Raw genomic sequence first — 24,235 nt, forward strand, 5'->3', positions numbered from 1 at the left:
TACTTATTTTACTTTCACTTATTATTAGTGGGCTTACTTTAGAAAGTATCTGTGTAGATTGACTCCACCTAAACAATATACAGAACTTCCATTCAGATTTTTTATACTGTTTACACTTTTTGAGCTTTACTCAAAATGTTATGAAATCCTATTCATGCCTATACCGCCGCATGCACATCCTAACCGCTTAACCTATTAACTTCAAATGAACTTTTAAATGCCCAGACTTGTGTAACTTGAGCTGCTTGAAAAAATCTTGTTCATACCATTTATACTTTTTGAGCTGTACTTGAACTTGCCTGAAATTCCGTCCATTCCTATGCCCATTCGCTCTCAATGGGGACATTTCAAAATGTATCCACTTTTTCATATTTTAAACTTGACACCTCAATTCAACATTAAAATGTAGAGACTATTTCTAAGTTATTTGTAAACTTACAGTGGAAGATATAAAAATATGGATGGAGAGATGATTTGAACATTATAAAAGATTGGGGTTTGTTTTCTTGTCTGGACATGTTTTCTTGTTACACCGCACTATAGGACCCAGTTTGATTCAGCCCATAGTGCTGAGCAGAGCAAACCTTGCTAATAATACTAATGCATTATTCCCTGTGTCCAAATACAGTTAATCGGATTGAAGAGATTTAAATCTGGGGTAGGAGTAATAGGGGCTGTCTGCAAGTGGAGCTAGAGAAAGAGAGAGGGACATAGAGAAAAGGGGACGGGGGGACCGGATGGAGAGTGAGAGTGTGCCCAGGATTAGTCCCCAGCACCTGCCACTTGTTGGGATTAGAGAGAGAGAGAGAGAGAGAGAGAGAGAGAGAGAGAGAGAGAGAGAGAGAGAGATTGGAAAGGAAGAGTGGCTCAGTGAACAGCTTCTACAACAGCAGAAGCAAATCAAGGTGTACATAAACTGGGAGTCCATTTAGAGTTCATATTGTCTGAGAAAATGAATGATATGTATCAACTGTTGCCTGGAGCATGTGATGATCCTCGCTCCCCTATGCTTATTGAGCGACATCTTACAGGAAATAGTAGAAATAAAATAAAGTTTTTAGTCATGTTGGATCTTTTTAGACAGCGCCACTACATGCTGTAGAACATAAGCCACAGTTGTTTTACTTTGGAGACGTTTGTGTGTTGGAATCATAACCTCAGTGTAGTACATCATCACAACAGCGTCACAAATGATTCTATGTGTTTGTTTCTCACCCTGCCTATGTCAAACCATATTAGTTATTCTTTTATCCTACTAAATCTACACTTATTCAATTCCTCATTCCCCCTCTTTCTCCTGTCTTCCACTCTCTTATTCTGTCTCTCTCTCTCCATGCCTCTGGTGAGGCATTCTAATTATACACACACATGACACATCTGCCCCACAGTCTTAGCCGCCGCACTGCCAATAGGTTTCAGTCATTGGGGCTGAAAAAACAATGTTTATAATATAAAGACATATTAAACCAATTTGTATTTATTTTTCAATGATGATTAGGCTTTTAAAGAGCACAATGACGGTATCCTTGTCTTAGGTGTGCAGGAATAGGGAGATGTATGTGTTAACTTCTCTATTAGAATGTTTGGTATTCTGGGTTATACCTAATCACTTCATATGCTGGTTGAATAGGTGCTTGAATAGGATAGTGAAACAGCCTGTGGATTCATGTTTCTGTACTGTTGTGTTGTACTAGTGTGGTTGTTATTCTGAGACATACTCTTACTTTTCTTAATTTGATATTTTGGAGCAGCCTCTCTGTGATTCATATAATAAGAGCACTAGTTACCAGGCGTGTGTGTGTGTGTGTGTGTGTGTGTGTGTGTGTGTGTGTGTGTGTGTGTGTGTGTGTTTGTCCAATTTAAATGATTGCAAGGCCAGCAATATGTAATTAGAGTGTGGCCAGGATTAGTCTCCAACACCTGTCACTTGTTGGAATTAGAGAGAGAGAGAGAGAGAGAGAGAGAGAGAGAGAGAGAGAGAGAGAGAGAGAGAGAGAGAGAGAGAGAGAAACAAGGCCACTACATGCTGTAGAGGAACGTGAGCCACATTTGTTTTTCTTTGTAAACTTAGAACAAGTGTTTGAATCATAACCTCAGTACAGTACATCTATTTGAGTGAGAAAGGTGCACCCTGTCCATAATATCTATACAATTATGACACATAAAAAACACATACAAATACAACACAGTTATATACAGAAATCAATGCATCATATAAAACCACAATATATCAGGAGAAACAATCATGTCCTTCACCAAAGAGGTCCTCATTCAACAACCTAAATTGCCCAAGCAGCACCAGAACAGCCAACTCCACAATTCGGTGGAGACGAAGGAGCTCAAGAGTTAAACAACTCTGAGAATGAGTAATTTATGTTCTTGAATAATGAGGTTAGGTAAGCCGGGAACTTATGCAGTAGGGCTTTTATGCACAAAAAGGTAGTAATGAATAGATCTACAAGACTTTAACAAGGTTCAGCCAACCTTTTGATAAAGTAAGCAGTGATGAGTATTAAAACTATCACCTGTGATAAAGCGAAGGGCATAGTGTCTAGTAGATGGCTTCCAAAGGTTTACGAGTAGTAGGTGCTACATTTTGGTAGATGATATCACCATAATCAAGCATTGGCATAAAGGTTGATTGCACAATCTGCTTTGTGCTGTTCATGGAAAGTCAATATCTATTCCTATTTTTTCCTAACTCCCCCATATGTTTTCTGAACATCAAGTATTTGTCACACCAAATGCCCAGGTATTTATAAGTGGGGACATGCTCAATGGGGGTACCACCCAAAGACATATGCATGAATCAGATTTTTAAGTGATTTGGTAAATAACATATATTTGTTTTTTCCAGCATTAAGCACTATATCCACTAAAGATAACCCATTCATAAATTCACAAAAACAACGGCAACGGCATAAAAACAGATAGAATCTAGTTGCACAAGATATTTAACTATACTGCTGTAAGTGGTTAATCTGCATCAAAATATGCCTATTGATAAAATTGATAAAAGGTACAGGGTTGAGATAATTTTAGAGGGATAGACAAAAAAAAGCAGTGGGTTGAGAGAGTACACTACATTGAACTGCACAAGGGGAATGGACAAAGAGTATGCAGAGGGAAAGTACTGTTACAGAAGGTTCTTATGCTAAATGCCAAATGAGAGAGAGAGAGAGAGAGAGAGAGAGAGAGTGAGAGAGAGAGAGAGAGAGTGAGAGAGAGAGAGAGAGAGAGAGAGAGAGAGAGTGAGAGAGAGAGAGAGTGAGAGAGAGAGAGAGAGTGAGAGAGAGAGAGTCACTCACTGACTAAAAAGCTTCAAGCTAATTTGAGTTGTCCATAAAGAGAGAGATTGCAAGAGGGTAAGAATCATGAAAGAAAAACAGAAAAATAAAGTTGAAGGTGGGTCTAGGCTGATGAGGGATGAGGGATTTATTGGAGTAACCATCCACTCTCTCTCCCTCCCTCCTTACCCCATGTTCCCCCCCATCCTAAACCCACCTTCCAAAGAGACTTTTGACTTTTAAGAGCTCCTTATTCACAACCTATCTGGTTAATCAACAAAGAGTGTCAAAACTGTATAAAAAGAAAATAAATCCATCTTTGATGCTGCACAGTGCATTATTACACCATGTCTTTGAACTGTGTCATGTTTCCAGTTAAACAGAAAGTAATAAATATTTTATATAAATAATGAATATTCCTAGCCACAACCAATGACTTGGACAGTGCCACGGTACCCAGGTCTTGCCCTGCACCTTTGTGTGTTTTGTATATGGCCAACTTGGTCTAGCCACAAACAAAATTGATCAGGGTACACAATGCCCTCCTACTCTTGGTCTATTTTGCCCAGAAAAATAATCACAACATTTGAAAACTCAAACCCTAGATTTAGAAACAAAGGTTGCAGAAACATAAACAATGGGAGCAAAAAAGTGGTAAACTGTATCCGGTACTAAATGAAGGATAAGTGTGGAAAAGAGTAGGGTTACATTTTGATACAAAATGGTTTGAGGGAATGGCAGAATGAGGAATCCGCCACTGCAAGTCCCATAGTCCTTTTGGTATTGGGGGTTTATAGAGCAGCCTCCATGAGGTAGAGGTCTCCTCTGGGATTGCCAGGTGGCCTCTCCACTTGTACAATTGCTTATTATTCATTGTGTTGAAAGCTAGTTTTGTAAGTCCTCGGAAGGTAAGCAGCTTCCCTGCTTCCTCAATCCATTGACTTGTTTTGGGGGTAACCGTTAGCTCCGGGAAGGCAAACGCCGCCACAGAGACATCAGCGGGCAATGGGGGAGCAATAGGACAAGATGTCCTGAACTCTCCAGACAGCATTCTGACTGACCTGATGCCCATCCCGTCAGCGAAAGCCTTTGTGGTCCGCCATCCATCTCCAATAGGGTCCAGCAGGTCTTTCAGTTTAGTGACTCCTTCCCAAGAGAATGAGAGAGAAAGAGAGAAACAGAGACAGACAGACAGACAGACATACAAACAGACAGAGACCCAGAGACACCAGTTGATGTTTCTCTCTGTCTCTATCCCTGATTACAATATTAGTGTTTAATCCTTGTTTTTGTTAGTACTCTGTAAGTTATTTCTGCATTTGATATGTAAAACAGACTGCAATTACTGTGTTGTGTTGAGATAAACGGTCAACATAATTAGCTGTGGTGCCGTGGTAAATAGATTTGCCTTCGTGTTTACCCTCATTAAAAAGCTATAGAGACATGTTCCTTTGAAATACAGCACAGTGCCTCTTCATTTACTCTGACATTTATTTGTTTTGTTTTTTTCTTGTGCTTTTTATATGGTGAGACCTCTACCTATGCAACACAAATCAAATGAGAAAATTATCTCCCAAAACAGAACACTAAATCAACCTAAATATCCTTACTTTAGATTAATTCTCCAAGTTCTGAATGAACACTCAGAGTACATAACCCGTCGGTACAACATCAATAACCCTAACCCTAACCCTAACCCTAACCCTAACCCTAACCCTTAACACTAGAAGCCTAGGATCCTCATTATTAACCAAAGTACCCAGATTGATGTCTGGAAACCTCCATTTGTTAACGTTAGTGTAACCTTATAATCATTAAATTAGATCAATACCATGCAACAAATAATATATATGCCATTTAGCTGATGCTTTTATCCAAGGCAACTTGCAGTGAGTGCATTTTTCAGTGTATATGGTCCCAGCAGGAATCAAACCCACAACCTAAGCATTGTTAGTGCCATGCTCTACGCCATGCTCTACCAACTGAGCCACAGAGAACCACAAATAATGAACTGGTTGTGTTAAGTCAGGACTTAACAATCATTAGAATATTACATTTTGTATTTTAAAGAGCTTAGATATTGAATATAACATATTGACGAACATCATTGGTGTAACTGTACTTAAATACAGGTGTGAAGGGTGCGTATCTGTTCTTCACAGGCTGGGTATGTGCTGCGCGGGCTTCTATTTACATGTAACCATTTTGATCATGCAAATAACTGTATTTCTGTCTATAAGTGTGACCCATTATGGTTGAAATGGGTAAGCCATTCATAACTTGTAAGGTCAGTTTCTATTCAACCTGATGAGGGTAAAAGCTACGGTGAGGCCTTTTGGGAGCAGGTGTTAATCGCGCCTCAGGGCATGCTTGGAGATGTTGGCTATTATTTTAGAAAAGTGTCTATAGCGTCTGTGGATATCCATTTGGTATGACTAGTGTTAAGGAAATCCTTAGCTTTTAGACTTCTCCAATATTTGTCATTTTGTATTTACATCTATCTAATTTGAATCCTGGGTGCACTTTCAGAGCAGCATTTACTTGTTGCAGTGTACAGTAGTTACATTGTAAGTTTCTGTAACACTTCACTTGAAGCACCCACTAATGCTGATTATATACTCTCTCATGCAGCCTTATGAACATTCATAGCATATTTTACATGCAGTCATACAATAGGGCATTATAACAAAACAATAAGCCTCTTTCATATGAGCTAAATGAGTAACAACAGACATGAAATACATATTTACAATGTCATTACTTGTGTGTTCCATCTGTCATTGCATTCCTAGTGATCATGTAATGCCAGTAATTTACTAATTGATTCCAACACAATGATTCTTACAGTGGATGGTTCCTGTATGGTCTCAATATTCACATTAAAGTGAGTGGACATTAGATTAAGGGATAGGTCACTGTCATTTCATAATTGGATCTCATTGTTCTACACAAGAGATCATTGCCAAAATGACCTGCCTAATCTCACCTCTCTCTAATGCAGGAATGTCATCACCAATTGCCAGTTGAGTGAATTCTTGAATTCTTGCTTTAAGTTTGGTTCTGCGTGGATGACATCAGAACATCCTGCTGACAACTTATTTTGTCTTTATGAAGCTGCGCTCTCGGAGCCAGGAAGTCAGAGTGCATGTAGAGGAGAGATGAGGTGTGGAGCACAGATCAGAGTTGGAAGCGAGAACTTATTTCCCCTTGTTCAGATAACGGTTCAGATAATGTGAATAAGCACAGGATGGAGTGACAAGGTATGCTGCTGGGGCATTGTTAAGATGCTCGTTGCTGTGTATCCATAAGGAAGCGCATTGCATTTGCCCGGTGAGGTTGAGCTAGACTGGCTTCAGTGGCCTTGCTGTCTAGCGTGAAAGAGAGAGAGAGAGAGAGAGAGAGAGAGAGAATATAAAGAGAGGCAGTTGACGAGTTAGATAGGAGATAGAAGATAGAGAGGTATTTTCTTCTATAAATGCATTCCCTTTAAGATTGCAGCAGCAGCCTTTCATGGGCTTGCATTGTTGAGAGTCTGGTCGTACATCTTAATTCTGGTCTGTGATTGTGAATGGCCTTGCGGACACAAAGTTAATAAGAAATATTCAACTTTAGATCCCCTGTGGTACACTGTAGAGAGACCCTGCAGTACAGTCTGATACAATACAGCTTTCATTGGTTTCAACATGTTTACTGTCACTATAGTTGTATTTACTGCTGTTCCGCCATAAAAAGCCATCACAGTGCTGCTATAATTATACACAATATTAATTTACACATACATTCAATTTACAGTCGGCAATTTAACACAGCATAACATATTTCCACACAAATAAATAACCATGGGAAACACTGGGAAACACTCACTTTCTTTCAACTACCCAGCAAATCTGTCTGTCTATCAACACATCTTTAAACCTTTTACCCTCCCAAAATAAGACTTTGCAAGCCCACAAAGTTTCTTCTGGAACATATTTTTCAAGTTTTGTAATGATATTATGTAAACTGATTCAATAAGGTCATTATTATTAAAGATATCAATTGCCTGGCTGAATAGCTTTACATTTTTTTTTAAATAATTTTCTCAACCTTTAAGCATACATGCATACCACATCCATCCAAAATTGAAAAGGTTTGAAAAACAGGGGACAACTTTAGGGACCTCCAATATAGCTAATATCTCTCTAGAGACAATATTGCACCATTGTCCCCTTTTCCACCTAAATATCTCCTACTGTATCTCCCAGCTGCTCCACTTCTTCTCATTTGACTGAGTGAGTCTAGTTCACTCAGGCAGCGATGCATAAACAGGCAAATGTTTGTGTGGAGCAGATTACACCATATGTAATTAGAGGTTATTAAGTATTTGGAATGCAAAGTTGGCCATGGTGTTAACATCCCTCCTAACATAGAGGCTGCTTTGGTTTAGCACATGTTTATAGCTGGCAGTGGAAGTTGCACGGTGGGTCCCTTGACAGCTTGTACTGTAGGCTACAGTGTGTGTGTGTGTGTGTGTGTGTGTGTGTGTGTGTGTGTGTGTGTGTGTGTGTGTGTGAGTTTGTCTATGTGTGTATGTGTGTTTGTGTGTGTGTGTGCCTGCCTGCGTGTGTGCATGTGTGTGCGTGGGCAGTTAGAGTTCCTTCTGTCACTCTTACTGTAGTTATGGTACTGCCTTTTGCATTTTTACCATTCCACTAGCACAACACAACCTCATGAATGTAACCTGCAAATTGAACATATAGGCAGACATGCTGGTTTTATCTGCTTTGAAGCAGGTTTGCTTGACCTGCACCTCTTCAGGTCTGCTTTACCTGCACATCAGGTTTCAAAAGCCTGATCTTTAAAGCAGGTTTTTATCTTTAAATCAGGTTTTATTTACCTGCAGACATACAGGTAAATGAAACCTGCTTTAAGGCAGGTTTGCTTTACCTGCACGTCAGGTTTCAAAAACCTGCCTTAAAGCAGCCTTGCTTTACCTGCACATCGGTACATTTCAGAAAACTGCCCCAAGCAGGTTTGTTTTACCTGTTTACCTGCATGTTCCAGAAACCTGCCTCACGGGTTCAGACCACTGCCTTCTCCATAGAGAACCATTACCTGCAGCGCTTAGAGAACCAATGCCTGTCTGTGGGTTGGATTGAGCTTTTCCAAATTTGACATATTTGTGACCGAGGGAACCCTTCGACCGACATATACATTAATATAATAATATATGCCATTTAGCTGACGCTTTTATCTAAAGCAACTTACATTGCAATGAGTGCATGCATTTTTTAGTATATATGATCCCAGCTGGAATCAAACCCACAACCTAAGTGTTGTTAGTGCCATGCTGTACCAACTGAGCCACAGAGGACCACACTGAGCCGCAGAGGACCACATTCAAGTCAATCAGGCAAAAACATATTTTGAACACCATTGAACAGAATGATCTTGGAGTTTTACATAGTGAGACCCATGTTTAGATGAAATCTGAGGAGCAAAATGGTCAATTCTTTAACCTAGATATTTTAAACTCGCAGGACCTTTTATGGATATCCCCAGGAGGTTCTCAGTTCCATGGAAGTGTCTTAATTAAGTGCCAACCCCTTCAACACTTTATCATTGCAAAACATCCTTATACAGTGTCTTCAGTAAGTATTCACCCCTCTGGACTTTTTCCTCATTTTGTTGTTACAACCTGACTTTAAAATAGATTTAATTTATGTTCTTTTGTCATTGATCTACACAAAACATCCTATAATGTCAAAGTGGAAATTATTTTTTACAATGTTTTACTAATTAATTAAAAATGAAAGCTGAAATGTCTTGAGTCAATAAGTATTCACCCCCTTTGCTATGACACTCCTAAAATTAGCTCAAATGCAAAAAAAGTCTTCAACAAGTCACTCAATAATTGAGTCCATCTGTGTGCAAGGATAATAGTTCATGTGATTTCGGAATGAATAGAATTTGTTTTCATAGGGTCTCTGGTTTGCATAGGAATCAATTACACACTGGATTAGGCTGTCACTACCAACTCTTAATTTCATATTTTTTTCTTGATCCTGACAAACTCCCCAATCCCTGCCGGTGACAAACATACCCATAACATGAGGCAGCTACCACTATTCTTCACATGAGGGATGGTGCGGAAACTGCACTGCATGTGCTGGATTTGCACTAAACGTAATGCTTTGTAGCAAAACCAAATAAACACATATCCAGCTGCTTTCTTTGATGTATCACTTGAATTCATTGTTGCAAACACAATTATGGATGTGAGATAGATGTTCTCCATTAAGTGATTCTTTTTGGCCAGTTGGTTATAAACCAATTTTGTAGAGTGACTGAGATGACGTCCCATCAACTGTGCTTTTTCCTCTCCACCATTCAACTTTGTAGATTTGTTTAACTCTTCCCAGGCCTCAGGGTAGCATTGTTCCTCTCCATTTTCTCAGTGACAACCTGATCCACACAGTGTGTATTTGAGTCCTATGCAAATCAGAGACCCTATAAAAACAAAGATATTAATTCCAAAATCACATGAACTATTACCTTTGCATTAAGATGGACTTAATTCAGCTTATTAAATGACTTGTTAATGACATTTTTGCATTTGTGCACATTTTATTTAATTTTTAACTAACCCTAACCCTAAACTATTTTAAAGTCAGGTTGTAACATAACACAATGTGGAAAAAGTCCAGGGGGGTGAATACTTACCGAAGGCACTGTACTATGTTTATGCAATGTTCTATTTTGCCAGAATAGAAGACGTCTGGAAAACCCCCCGCTAGCAATGACTGACATGGCGGTATAGCAGTATTAGGCATAAACTTTGAGTGGTTAGGGTTAGGGTTAAAAATAGCTTTGTAGTGGTAAGGGGATTATTTTTCTACTGTAAATAATAAAAAAAAGCATTGTGACTGCCAATGGCCCCTGGTCCTAGCATAAATTAGATTTTCTTATGATGACTGATGTATAGATGATTCACTTAGTTTCGACAAATGTACTTGTTGTAAGTCGCTTTGGATAAAGGCGTCTGCCAAACATGAAACATTTTAAAAATGTTTAACATTGCAGTGGTTGACACACTGTCCCTCCGGGAAGAGTAGGCAAAAAAAGGTAAAAAAAGAAAAATGATTTAATTAAATGATAAAACATAGAAAACAAACAGACAACCAAGACATACTATGTCATGACATAGCAATAACAGATTTGTATATCATGAAATCATTCATGCTTAGTTGTCGTATGTCAATGTATTTCTTCTACTCCACATTTGTGTATGTTTTTTACTATTGCAAAAATGTTATCAAAGAGTCATTTATTATCTCACCATCACTTAACCACATAATATTTTGTTACTTTTTGTGTGCTTTTACAAATAACATTTGACGGAAGTCATGATAAAATGGACAGTAGAGGACAACATTTATTTCATTTTCTACCTCACCTAGCTCACATTAATTAAAGTCTCTCCTCTCCTGTCTATGTACACAGTACATACAGTAGGCCTATACAGGCTTTTTGTTTGTGTGTGCTGGTTCACTCACACTCAACCTATTCACACCTAGTTGATAAGTATTGAAGGGGCTTGAGTGTGAACTGCAGGGGTTAAGCTCAGAGTTTGATTCTGCTGGGTGCTGCTGGGTTTCTGCTATACAGACTCCCCAACCCCATGTAAACATGTAACTAGTCCATTTACTACTGGTCTTGGAAAGTCAAATATTGGATTCATGTGCACAGTGAGTGGCGGTATCTTTGAGTGCACTCATTTTCTTTGGAGTTTTTTTGTTGTTGATGCTGGAATTGTGGAAAATAGTAAAAATTGTAGTTCTTAAAGATAAAACACAATTAAACCTGCACCTTGGATCGATTTCAATACAGAAGAAATTAAGTGTTTCATTGACTACTGCTTCCAAGACTTTGGCGAATCATAGCATTATTGTCGTGAGATTGTTTGTACAAATGTATTTGTTGTACGTCGCTTTGGATAAAGGCGTCTGCTAAATGCCATAAATGTAAATGTAAATGTCTGTTCTTAAAAGGAGCTACATATGACATCTTCACTGAACTACAGCATATAATGCCCTTGAAATCTGCAGGCATTGGGGAGCGATAGTGTTTGAAAGTAATAGCCCCCCATCGATTACCTATGATGCTAGCGTACTGATTTCTCCCAGCCAAGCTAATATGTATTATTACCTGTTCACTTGAAATACCAGGATCTTATCTCAATGGTCTGGACAGCTGATTTTGCAATGGAAGCTAGCTATCAATGGCTGGTGTAAATGAAACAACTCATTGTAATTGCAATTTTAACTTGTGGCCAAAGAGGGGCCAGATTTGATATGTAGCTCCTTTAACTTTAGAAAACAAAGTAGACTTCCTCTCCCACTCTTTCCCCTGTAATATTGTCACCCTTGTAATTTATGTCCATAATGATACACCACACAGGTTTTCTAAAGCAGAAATATTTATGAAGCAGGTCTTGCTTTAGATTACTTTAAATATTTTCAAAGATCAATTATTCAAATTGAGTAGTGTCCAAGTCAGAGAAATCGCAAACATGAAGCGTATTCATTAATTAACAATATGCAGGTCTAATAATAAATAATAAGGAGTCTCCATCACTCCCAGGAATTTAAAACCCTGTATAATCCTGCAAAAAGGATAAGACCGTTTTATTAAAGCATAAAGTTTGAGTGCTTTAAGGGGTAATTAGAATACCCATTAAGATAGCCACCACCATCCTCTTTGGTTTTATAGCTAAATGCTCTACTTACGTATATGTGCTGCTGGATTACTGATGCATGCAATAAAGTATGTTTTACAGTATATGTTGTAATCCCAGCATATGGGTTAGCCAAGGGGGCTTTTATTAATTTAATCCTGACCTCTCCAGGCGACTGTATACATGTCTCTCATACATGCATACATGTCTCTTAAATGCAGTATGCAAAATAGCCAATGATGCATTGGATTGGGAATCATGTCAATTTGTATTTCAAATCACTCAATGCATGCATTTAAATTGAATGAATGAATTGCTTTCCACGAGAATTAGTTTACTTTAAATGTACTTTGGGTACTGAGTGAAATAAAATTCCAAGTGACCCCAACTGTGGATGGTTTCTAGAAACAGCTTATCAGATCAAAAGAATGTCTGCTAGATGAGACTGTTAGTCCTGCAGGGCTGCAGTGTCATATTTGAATAATTCCCTGATTTAAAGGCAGGGATGAAAACCAGCAGATGAAAAACTGAGGACCTGGAGGACCATAATTAGGAATGCCATGGGTTAGCCTACAGAAGGCATAATGTAACTTCCTGTCTGTAGAGATCTTGTAGTTCTGTATGATATGCAGAACAGGCATACAATATAGATGACTCCCATGTCATTAACCATATGCCCCACCCCCTCCCTCTCTTTCTCTCTCTCTCTCTCTCTCGCTCTTTCTCTCTCTCTCTCTCTCTCTCTCTCTCTCTCTCTCTCTCTCTCTCTCTCTCTCTCTCTCTATGTATATATATCTGTCTCCAAAGGCACAGTCCTGGTTGAGAATATGCAGATCAATGGGCAAGCGGAGGACCCAGGGAGAACCATCTCGCTGACCCTACTGGACAACTACGACCACTGGGTCATCCTGGACCCGGTCAGGAAGAGACTCTTCCTCAACAGTACTGGCAGGGTTCTGGACAGAGATGTGAGTGTGGGAATGGGGGTTTGTGATGAGAGGATGTTTTTTGGGCTAAACACACTCTCAGATTTACACACGCACGCATGCACGCACGCACGCACGCACATACTCACACACAGACACAGACACAGACACAGACACAGACACAGACAAGACACAGACACAGACACAGACACAAACACAGACACAGACACAGACACAGACACAGACACAGGCACACATACAAAGCAAGAGAAGCAACAGCCTTTCCCAACATTGATTTAGCATTTTTTCCTCAAGGGGAGTGCAAGGTTTGTCTTCTTTGATGAGTGGCTGAAAGCTTCCAATTTCTCTGCATTTTTTGTATTATTTTTTTGAGAGGTTGCCCGCCCACATACATGTACACAAGAACATGCTCAGTCGCACTTTGCACTTATTAAAATAACCAACATTTGACATATTTTTAAAAAAATGTTACGTTGAATCTTTGATGTAAACATGTTTTCCCTGATACTGAAACATGAGTGGTCTCCCTTAATAATTATGACCTATATTTTAACACCGGTAACCCTTTGTTCATTTAGTAAAGCCCTGTTTCAGCTGGTATTTATAATTTGGTAACTGTGGTAAAAAGGATTATTATCTACCTACTTACCTCAAAGAATTCAACACCATTGTAACTACCTGGTATAAATGCAAAAATAGATAAATAAATAAACAGTTAGCATATATAATATGCATTTAGTAAGAATGCCTGCTTAATATTGGCTGTAAAAGATAGGGTAAACCCAACACCTCTGTATCATTTATAGAAGCAAGGCTATTTTGCACTTTCTTTGTATGTAATCATACAGGACCTTATTACTTAATTATGTTGATACAGTATGCACAACCACAAGTCTTATACATTAAATAATCAATTTGAATAATCTTGGGAAAGATTATAATAATACCATTATTTGTATAGTGCTTTTCTCAACAAGGTTACAAGTAAACTTACAAGTAAAGTAAAACAAGAGAAAAGATCCTAGAAATACATCAGCATGAGTAAAATTCCAAACAGAAAGAAAGCAACATTCAACTAATACATATTGGAATATTCAGGCAAGTCATTGAAATAAAAACGTAAAGTAAAACTGATTAATCAAATAATGTTTCAAACAATAGCATTACAAAAAATAATAAGTATACATCTAGATACATTAACAACATGCACGTTTAAAGAGATAGGTTTTTAAGAGAGATTTAAAAGAAGACATTGAGTTTCCATGTTGGATAATAATTTACCTTTACCTGAAATATTGGACTGTGGGAGTTTGTCACAACAATAACCTGTTGGCCACTGAAAACACTGGTTTAAAACAGCTCAGAGAAATTGTTGTACCACTTGACAGCTCTTGGATGGGCTGCTCTGCAATTACCTTATTACCAAGGTGTCTGCCAAGAGTTCCCTTAGCAGATGTGTCTGGGAGATATCAAAAAGACTATTCTTGCCCAAGACTACTCTCTCCTTTTCTCTCTCTCTCTCTCTCTCTCACGAACAACAAAATACAACAACAATAAGAATCAGCAGAATCAACAATAAAGACATACTGTAGAACTAATGTGAAGTTTTAAACAGTCAAACTTCATACACTGTCACTTCTTATGGTGTCACTTTTTACACTTTCACTTCTTATATCCTGCAATGTTGTCTGCGGATGGTCTTTTAGAATAGCAAGAGATGGTAAGACACTGTTGAGTATAAATGCAGGAGTGGTGCATACAGTAGGTGCATACTCTGCATAGGCTATTGACATAATATATATATATATATATATATATATATATATATATATATATATATTGGAAATGCTGGGTTGTAAGCCAGAGAAAAATAATACTCTCTCTCTTTCTCTCCCTCCCTCCTTTCCTCCCTCTCCCTCTCTCAGCCACCCTCCTATATCTCTACCATCGTGGTGCAGGTCCAGTGCACCAACGAGCTGGTGGGGACAGTGATTCTGCACGAGGTTCGGATTGTGGTGAGGGACCGCAACGACAACACGCCTCAATTTCGGCAGCCACGCTACTATGTAGCCGTCAATGAGGTGAGAGAGAGAGGCATATGGTTAATGACATGGGAGTCATCTATATTGTACTCTATGCCTCTTCTGCGTATTGTACAGAATGACAAGATTTCTGTAGACATGAGAGTTGCCTTCTCACCACAGCGATTGTTGTCCTTAGTTTAGTGACTATAGGCTCCTTAGGGTGCGTGCCCCAGCCTGAATCCTCCAATGAGATTTGACAGTGAATGTGTGTCACGGTCAGACTAGTGAACTCAAATACAGAACACAGAGAACAAAGGCAGATGATGGTTGAACCCAATAGATGGGTGTGTTTATTGTAGAGGCAAGGGTGTGCTAGAAGGGAGGATGAGGGAGTACTGAGTAGCAGGGTGGAATGGCAAGCAGGGAAGAGGTGGCTGGGCAGGCTGGGCAGGCAGGCAGAGCGGACAGGGCAGGCAGGACAGGTAACAGGAGGCTGGAGTCAGAGGCAGGAGTCAGGCTGGGGTACTGCAGGAACAGGGAAACAGGTATTAATACATTTATATATGAATACTGGTGGGACAGTATATAGAAAGGCTGGAAGCACGACTTAACAGATAAACTGACGCTACGATCTGGCAGCGTGGTGAAGTCTGGATCGGGTCTTTATGGCAGGGCTAATGATGGGAAGATGACAGACAGCTGGTAACCTGACTCCTGCACACCTGATTCCACTTCTGACCATCAGGGAGAGAGTGACAGAGTGAGAGCAGGAGAGGAGGGGTAGTGCAGGCTAGTTGGAAGTGGAGGGTGTGACAATGTGACCTTTTGGAGAGGGGTCACCAAAGCCTAGTGGCTATGGAGAGAGTGACTCCTAGGTTGCCTAATAATACCCTATCTTATTTCATTTATAGAGTACATAATTCCTAAGAAAGTTCAAAGTGCTCTCCAGTCCAAACATGATACTGTATAAAACTACAGATAGGTAGGATAACAAATAAATGAAAAGCTGGAATCAATTACCTAAAAAATCAACTAAATAGGTATGTGACAACATGCACATACTGTAAATACTGTGTTTAGCTAATAGTTCACCCAAATTACAAAATCACATATTTGGTTCCTTACCAAACATACTCATTTAGGGTCCATTGACTTCAATACTATTTTGGTTGAAAATTATAAGTGATTAGTGACAGTGCCCAGATAAACATAATGAAAGTGTGGATTTAAGTTTTTCCTTGTCCATGATCTCCATTCAACGTAAGGAAACAAATATGTGATTTTGTAATTTGGGTGAACTATCCCTTTAAAGGGGCATTCTTGCATTGGTACATACATATTTATACTTTTAAATTATTATATAGCCAGATAAATTGCTGGATAAATTGTCACGCCTTTGTTTGTTAATCGGAAACGATCAAGAAAATGATTACCCCCCTCCCTCAGTATATCTTAAACGTTCAACTCCTGGTTGGCTCGGGAACTTATAATTTCAACAACAAACAATTACAAAAACATATCTTGCTCCAGTCACACTCGATTTTCAGTTGCTCTAACCATCCACCGTGCGCTCTCTCCATACTCTCTGGGGTAGAGGCATTTAATAACGTCCTGCACACTCTTTCATCCCCCTCCGATTCTCTCACACTTACCCTCCCTCATCAACATTACATCAGCCAACTTTTACTGAAGTCTGTGGATAAAGATGTGCCAAAAGTGAGATTCGTTTAGCTTGGATCTCTGTTGTAATGACACAGGTCTGTTTGATACAGTTGAGAACAACTATCACCAGTAGGCTAAATCTCGATTTTCATGAAGCAAATAAAATAATGTAATGTAATCTTGTTTTGTGTACACATTTTTTATGATAATGCCAATACCTATTTGGGAGGTACCGTTCAAGATTAGGGAGGACGATTATTGTTGTTACGAGCATGGCGTTATTTCTATTACTGCATATTAGATGACTGTCATTCATATACCATTCACCCGGCTAGTGCATGTCAATCTTCTATGAACTAACAGAATTTATTAAATGAAGAACTGTACAGTTCTTGGTGAGGAATGGGATCATTTGAATTGTATTTCTCCAGTGGCTAGATAAATTGTCACGCTTTTCTTTGTTAATGGGAGCTTGTTGTAATCACTAGTTGCTATGAGTGTGGGGAAGGGGTCTAGTGAGAGAGAGCTGTGTAATGCGGTGAACATCTTGCATTTTGGCTATTTGTCCCAATTCCGACAATGAAGAAAATGTATGACACAAACTCACAATCTCGTCAGTGTTTGGAAACACACTAAACACACACCATCGGAACATCGTCACTCCGGCGGCTCGGCTCTAAAATTCTGCCAACTGTATACATGCCTCCTGATCATACCTGTCTTACCCCGTCACAACCCAACATTGTAGGCAAACACTGTATAGCTCCATCTCATGGATGGTCAGTCCTTGCATCTGTATCTCCATCTATTAATTTGAGAGTGGTTACATTTATCTAGCTCCATCCGTCGGCTCTTGTCATTGTTTGAGTGCCAAATTGCCTCTTTAAGAGTCTAAACATGATGTATTCATAAATTCACAGTGGACTAGACATCTAATCTGCAGCAACAAGATGATTGTGCCCTAGGTGCTCCCCTGTTCCCTGTTTTTCTCTCTCTCTCCTTTGGTTGTCACAACCTCTGCACAGAGGCAGAGTGAAACATGACTGTAGCTATTTTACGCATGTTAAGCTACAACATCTTAGGATAGGAAAACAATAGTAGATCTTCCAATCGTCAACATATCTGCTCTGCCCCCAGTGCATGATATTGCTGTGATGCATGGGTGCACACACACTAGCTTGCGTGTTGGAAGTGAATCACAGGCTTTCTGTCTCTATGTGATATAGTCACCAAGAGCTTACCCATGATGCTTTTGACTAATACAGTCAGTAGTAGCATACAATGTGTGTTTGTTTGTGTGTGTGTGTGTGTGTGTGTGTGTGTGTGTGTGTGTGTGTTTGTGTGTGTGTGTGTGTGCGGTTGTGTGGTTTGTGTGCGTATGTGTGTGTGACAGAGAAAGAGAGAGAGAGAGAGAGAGAGAGAGAGAGAGCAGGTGTAAGCACATAGACATAGAGCACAGTTGAATAACAAATAACACATGCTATTGTGTGTTGTTGGCAGCTATCACTGTGGGTTGAATTTGAAAATGTGTCTTAAAGAAAGTCAGTAGCCTACATCTTTTAAATCAATGTTTATAAAATATACCTGGCCCATTACTTTATTACCATATCTTTATCTTATTACCATTCCTTTATGTATACTTATGCAGTATATTCTGTACTGTATAGCCTTTTATTCAATTGTTAGTAACACAGCTCTTTGCGTCCTGTCCTCCATTCTCCACTCGCGTCCTAGTGAAAACACATTTTCTCCCCTTACATATTCTCCTCCAATGCTTTTTGAGGACGAACCAAGTGGAAGACAGAGGAGAGGATGTGAGTAGTCGTGTCCCTAACAATTGAGAAAAGGCTGATGTGTTCCCTTCATGCCCTTTACGATTTGTGTAGAAAGGTCATTTGCTTCTGCAAGTAATTGCAGAATTGCTGTCCTTTAGAGAGGGATCCTCTTAGGCTCACACACCTCTAGCGTAAGTTCATAGTAATGTTCCCTAATCACATACTAAAGAACATTTCTAATACAACTTTAAGTGCCTGCAGAATATGGATTGCAAAACTTTACAAACAACCAAATGATGTTGATATTTATATTAGTTTTTTTCTCTTTTGAGGTGTGATTTTAATTTCCAACATACTTTTGAATTAATTCTTCTATGTCCCTTTCTCAGAAATCCACAACTGTACAATTTCATTATACTGTATGTCTCCTGAAAGGACCTTGCAATTACTTGCATAAGAAAATAACCTTTCTACACAAATCCTAAAGGCCATGAAACGTTAGTAACATACCACATACAGAACTGCTTATACTACATATACTGTACATATAGGACACCACAACAATGTTGCTACACGTGCTTGTACTATGGATGAAGTAAACATACAGAAATTGAAATATCTGTTATGTTACATGAAATAATATGACATCCAAAAACACTAGTCATTGTGTAGTCTTTTTTTAATGTCATATTATTTCATCTAACATAACAGAAGAAGATAGTGCCTGTAGCGACGGCATCAGACTTAGATGGCACGTTCTCCTGACAACCATGACTTTTATCTCCTTCGTCGACACTCCCTGCACACTGTGGCTATGGACTACCTGTCTCAGCCTGTTACCACAACAAACACTGTACTCCCAGAGCAGAGCAGCGCTCTGAGTCAGTTCCCATTGCTGCCAGGTTCTCCCCTGAGCTAAACTGCCCTCTCCCTGCTTCCGGACCCTGCAGACATACAGACCTCTGGGAATAGGGGTTTTCATGGAGGGAGGCATGAAGGGACCAAATTGAGGGAGGGAGGGAGGGAGGGAGAGACAGAGAGAGACAGAGAGAGTGAGGGGGAGGGAGGGAGAGAGAGACAGAGAGGGGTGGAGGGTGGGAAGGAGGGAGGGAGAGAGAGAGAGTGAAAGAGAAAAAGAGAGAATGGGAGAGAGAGAGAACAGGAGAGGGAGATAGGGAGAATCCCTGGCCTGCTGCCACCAACATTTCCTCTTCAAACCAATGGAAGCCAAATTATGTTATGAGGTTTGGTTGGGTGGGGTAAGGGATAGCAACAGCAGTTCAGTTATTGTTGTTTCCATATTCAATTCAATTTGATGCATTGAGCATGCACAATATAAATGTGAATATTGCAAAAGCAGTTTGAAGTAATAAAGGTCAAGTTGAAAGTAACAATGTTCTCTCTCTGTGATCTTTGCCTCCAGCTCACCCCCATTGGGACCATCATATTCACAGGCTTCTCAGGGAACAACGGAGCCACAGACATTGACGACGGACCCAATGGACAGATAGAATATGGAATCCAGTACAACCCCAATGACCCAGTATGTAGACCAATTGCTTACTGACCGAATTACATACTGTACAGTGTCGTCTTTAGGAATGTATTTTTCTCTATGGTAACTACTGCCCATCCTCTCTCTGTGTCCATCCTTACTCTCTCTCTCTCTCTCTTAGGTGTCTAATGGGACAGTGAGTATAGGGAATACTCTGTCAGGGCATATCGTTCTGGCTGAAAGACTGAACTATGAGGAGAGAACCCGCTACCTGGTCATTGTTCAAGCTAATGTAAGCCTGACTTTCACCCTCTACGTGTGTGTGTGTGTGTGTGTGTGTGTGTGTGCATGGGTGCACAAGTCAATATTTTCTATGATTTCATAAAGAATTTTGGTCAATATACTGGTGCCCAGTAAATTGCTTTTTGGAACATACTTACTTGATGGGTGTCTTGGTTTTAGACATGTTTAACTTTATAGAATGGGATGGTGTCATTGAACTAATTATTTGTTGGCCTTAAATAAATTGTGGGTATGTTTTGCACCCATTGGTTTATTTTAGGAGCAAATGTTTTGAATATGATGAAGATTATTTTGCTGGGTGCATACAGGTTTTTTGCCCAGCTGTGTCTTTTGAATCTAATACACAAGACTACAGCACTGTAGGTTTGCTGTCACATATTCTTTCCAAAATGTCATTCTTAGTTTTTGACTATTTGTTGTTACTGATATATGAAATATTTTAATTGGAAGGAAAGATAACAATTTATTGTGGTCATACCGAATTGGTCATGTTTTGGGTAATTTTTTCCAAAATAAAAATAAAGATCTATTTGGTCAAAACACAAACAAACACATTAACTTGATTTTAATTTAGCAGAGAACTTTGTCAGATTACCATTCATCGGCTAACAGCTTTGCTTATCAGGGTTGATTTTCTAAGCCCTCCATCTTCCACCAATCAACCACAGGGAGAAATATTGGAAATCAAGTAGTATTATTGAGGCTAGTTTAAAAGCTTGAGTTTGAATGAGTGCATTTTTATTAAAGCTTTTTTGGAGGTCTGTGCTGTGTGGGGTATGGTCATGGTCATTAGGCTGGGACAGGGGTTTTACGTGGATTAAGAATCAGAATCAGACACTGTAATGAACCCAGTGAGTTTGACTTAAGTTAGTTATTTTGGTTTGAATTTGATAGTGCCCCCTCCTCCCCATAAACAAACTCCTATACAGTATAAGGCATAGGCCCAAGGGATATTGGGCCTTTCTATCTATAACCAGATAGAAAGAAAGAGAAACAGAGGAGCGACAGTCTGATTAACCTTTTAGGTTCCATTGACTCTAGAATGTTTTAGTGCCATGTAGAACCCTTTCTGTGGACAGGGTTCTTCAAACGGTTCTCAGGGACAGCCAGAGAACTCTTTTTTTCTAACAGTGTGTGATTTGCCCCTGTGGAATGTTAATTTCCATCACCAGAGGACAAAATATAGAGGGAGTTGATTGGAACTCTGCTCTGCTGGTGTCAGGGTTCAATTATAGTGACAATGTGAAGTGCAGCTTAGTTCAGAGTACCAATCTGTGTTGTAGTGATACTGTGCTGCTAAGACTTTTTAAGTGTTGTATTTGTGGGCACAGCTGTTTCGCACACAATGTTCTGTAGAGGCAGTTGTGAGGTCCAGATTCACACTGTGTGAATGTTTCTGTGAGTGTGTTTAGAGGGTATAAAGGAGGAACATAGCAACATAAATTAATAAATTAATAAATTGATGTTGAAACCAATGTTTAGTCCTTTCTTATATGTCTTCACAGATTTGGCAGAAATCGTGTTACATACAGTGCCTTCGGAAAATATTCAGACTTTTTCCACATTTTGTAGTGTTATAGACTCAATTTAAAATGGATTAAATTAAAAGAATTTGCCATCAATCCACACAAAATACCCCAGGAAGACAAAGCGAAAACAAGTTTTTTTTAAATTTCAGTAAATCTATTAAGATTGAAATACAGAAATACCTCATGTACACAAGTATTCAGACCCTTTGCTATGACACTCTTAAAATTAGCTAAAATGCAAAAATGTCATCAACAGATCACTCAATAAGTTGAATTGGGTCCATCTTAATGCAAGGATAATAGTTCATGTAATTTTGGAATTAATATCTTTGTTTTTATAGGGTCTCTGATTTGCATAGGAATCAATTACACACTGTGTAGATTAGGATGTCACTACCAACTCAGCAAATTTCATAATTTTCTCTTGATCCTGACAAACTCCCCAGTCCCTGCCAGTGACAAACATACCCATAATTTGATGCAGCTACCACTAGTCTTCACACGAGAGATGATGCGGAAACTGCATTGCATGTGCTGGATTTGCACCAAACTTCATGCTTTGTAGTAAAACCAAATAAACACATTTCCAGCCACTTTCTTTGCTGTATCACTTGAATTCATTGTTGCAAACACAGTTATGGATATGAGATAGATTTTTTTACATTAAGGGATTCTTTTTGGCCACTTGGTTATAGACCAATTTTGTAGAGTGAGATGATGTTGTCCCATTGACTGTGCTTTTTCCTCTCCACCATTCAACTTTGTAGATTTTTGGAAGTCTCCCCAGGCCTCAGGGTCGCATTCCTGAGCAGTTTTGTTCCTCTCCATTCGCTCAGTTTATAATGACAACCTGATCCACACAGTGTGTAATTGATTCCTATGCAAATCAGAGACCCTATAAAAACAAAGATATTAATTCCAAAATTACATGAACTATTATCCTATTACGATGGACTCAATTCAACTGACTGAGTGATTTGTTGATGACATTTTTGCATTTTAGCTAATTTTAGGAGTGTCATAGCAAAGGGTCTGAATACTTATGTACATGAGGTATTTGTGTCTTGCAATTTCAATAAATGTACTGAAATTTCTAAAAACCTGTTTTCACTTTGTCATTCTGGGGTATTGTGTGTGGATTGATGGCAAATTCTCTATTTTTAAATTGAGTCTATAACACAACAAAATGTGGGAAAAAGTGAAGGGGTTTGAATACTTTCTGAAGGCACTGTAAAATTATACATCTCTCCCCGTAGATGTATGGCAGCATTATACATCTTTATAATGTAGGTTCAGCATTAAACAATTAAATTACACCTTATTCTCGAACCCTGTAATAATCCTGGACCTTGCTCTTTGATGTATTATTAGGTGTACCTCTTGGAATTACACTGTAACTGCGTAACATTTTGTGTTGCAGTGAAAAGAGTTTTCATCAGTTTCGATACCATGTATTAGCATAGACATTTTTCCTATTGACTTAACATGGTATGGCGAAGTTGCAAAACATAGATTTTAATGAAAGCTGCTTTATGTTACACACATTTGTAGTGGTCAACAAATATGTATTATTTTCTTTAATTGTTTTTCATTATTTGTCCGCAAAACTTTTGCTATTAAAAATGTTTTAATGAATACAGCTGAACAGATGTTTATGACATTTGGCCTCTGCCTATATTTAGTCTTGAGTAGATGTGCCGAATGGTTTTGAGAAATATTCAGTAACGGCGGGGAAATTATGATAGGCAGAACTGCCTTTTTAAATGCAAAGTGCAAGCAATTGTACATATTGAGGCGCGGTCATGCATATGCATGTCTCAATAATTGTATGTATTTTAACTGTTTCTGTGATCTCATGTATAAATGTAGTTTCTCTTTGAGAAAAAAATATACATTGATGTGGATGATATTCCAAGGTGTTAACAATAGCTATACCCCACAGGACCGCTCCCCCTACTTTGCCAACAGGCGGACTGTCACGACAACACTAACGGTTGACGTGCTGGATGGTGATGACCTGGGGCCCATGTTCCTGCCCTGCATCCTGGTCAACAACACGCATGACTGCAACCCCCTCACCTACCGTGCCATCATCCCTGAGTTCACTGAGCCGGTGAGAACCTCAGAAACAGAAACAGAATCACACATCACCATTAGTTCACCCAGTCTATTAGAACCAGAGGTATGGAGTATGTACTTTATGTGTGTGTGTGTGTGTGTGTGTGTGTGTGTGTGTGTGTGTGTGTGTGTGTGTGTGTGTTTGTGTGCACATATTGAAAATTGTTCCTACTGAGGGTTGGACTGGTAGCCAGATGGGTGATGATCTGTCATCAGTCTCAGCAGTAGACAAGTGCCATGGAGCGCCAGGAGCAGGACAGCCTGGCAGGAAAGATAATACGACTTTTGTCACATGGAACGTTGAGTGTGTGTCTGTGTTTGTGTGTCAGTTGTCAGTCCTGTGTCACATTCTCATAAATACATTTTGAGACATACTTTA

At 39.2% G+C, this 24,235-nt stretch overlaps 1 protein-coding gene across 1 annotated transcript in view; it reads left to right on the forward strand.

Moving 5' to 3' along the window:
* LOC310823252 (protocadherin-15-like) overlaps positions 1-24,235 on the forward strand; it is a gene marked incomplete at both ends in the record, with an annotated part of 133,145 nt that overhangs the window by 17,541 nt on the left and 91,369 nt on the right. Inside the window, 5 exons of the mRNA XM_083696054.1 lie at positions 12,811-12,971; positions 14,876-15,031; positions 19,835-19,954; positions 20,088-20,198; positions 23,681-23,851. Coding sequence (XP_083552180.1) covers positions 12,811-12,971; positions 14,876-15,031; positions 19,835-19,954; positions 20,088-20,198; positions 23,681-23,851 — 719 coding nt within the window. The remainder of the gene's footprint in view (positions 1-12,810; positions 12,972-14,875; positions 15,032-19,834; positions 19,955-20,087; positions 20,199-23,680; positions 23,852-24,235) is intronic.

This window comes from Argentina silus, assembly GCF_951799395.1.
Source record: "Argentina silus genome assembly, chromosome: X".
NCBI lineage: Eukaryota > Metazoa > Chordata > Actinopteri > Argentiniformes > Argentinidae > Argentina > Argentina silus.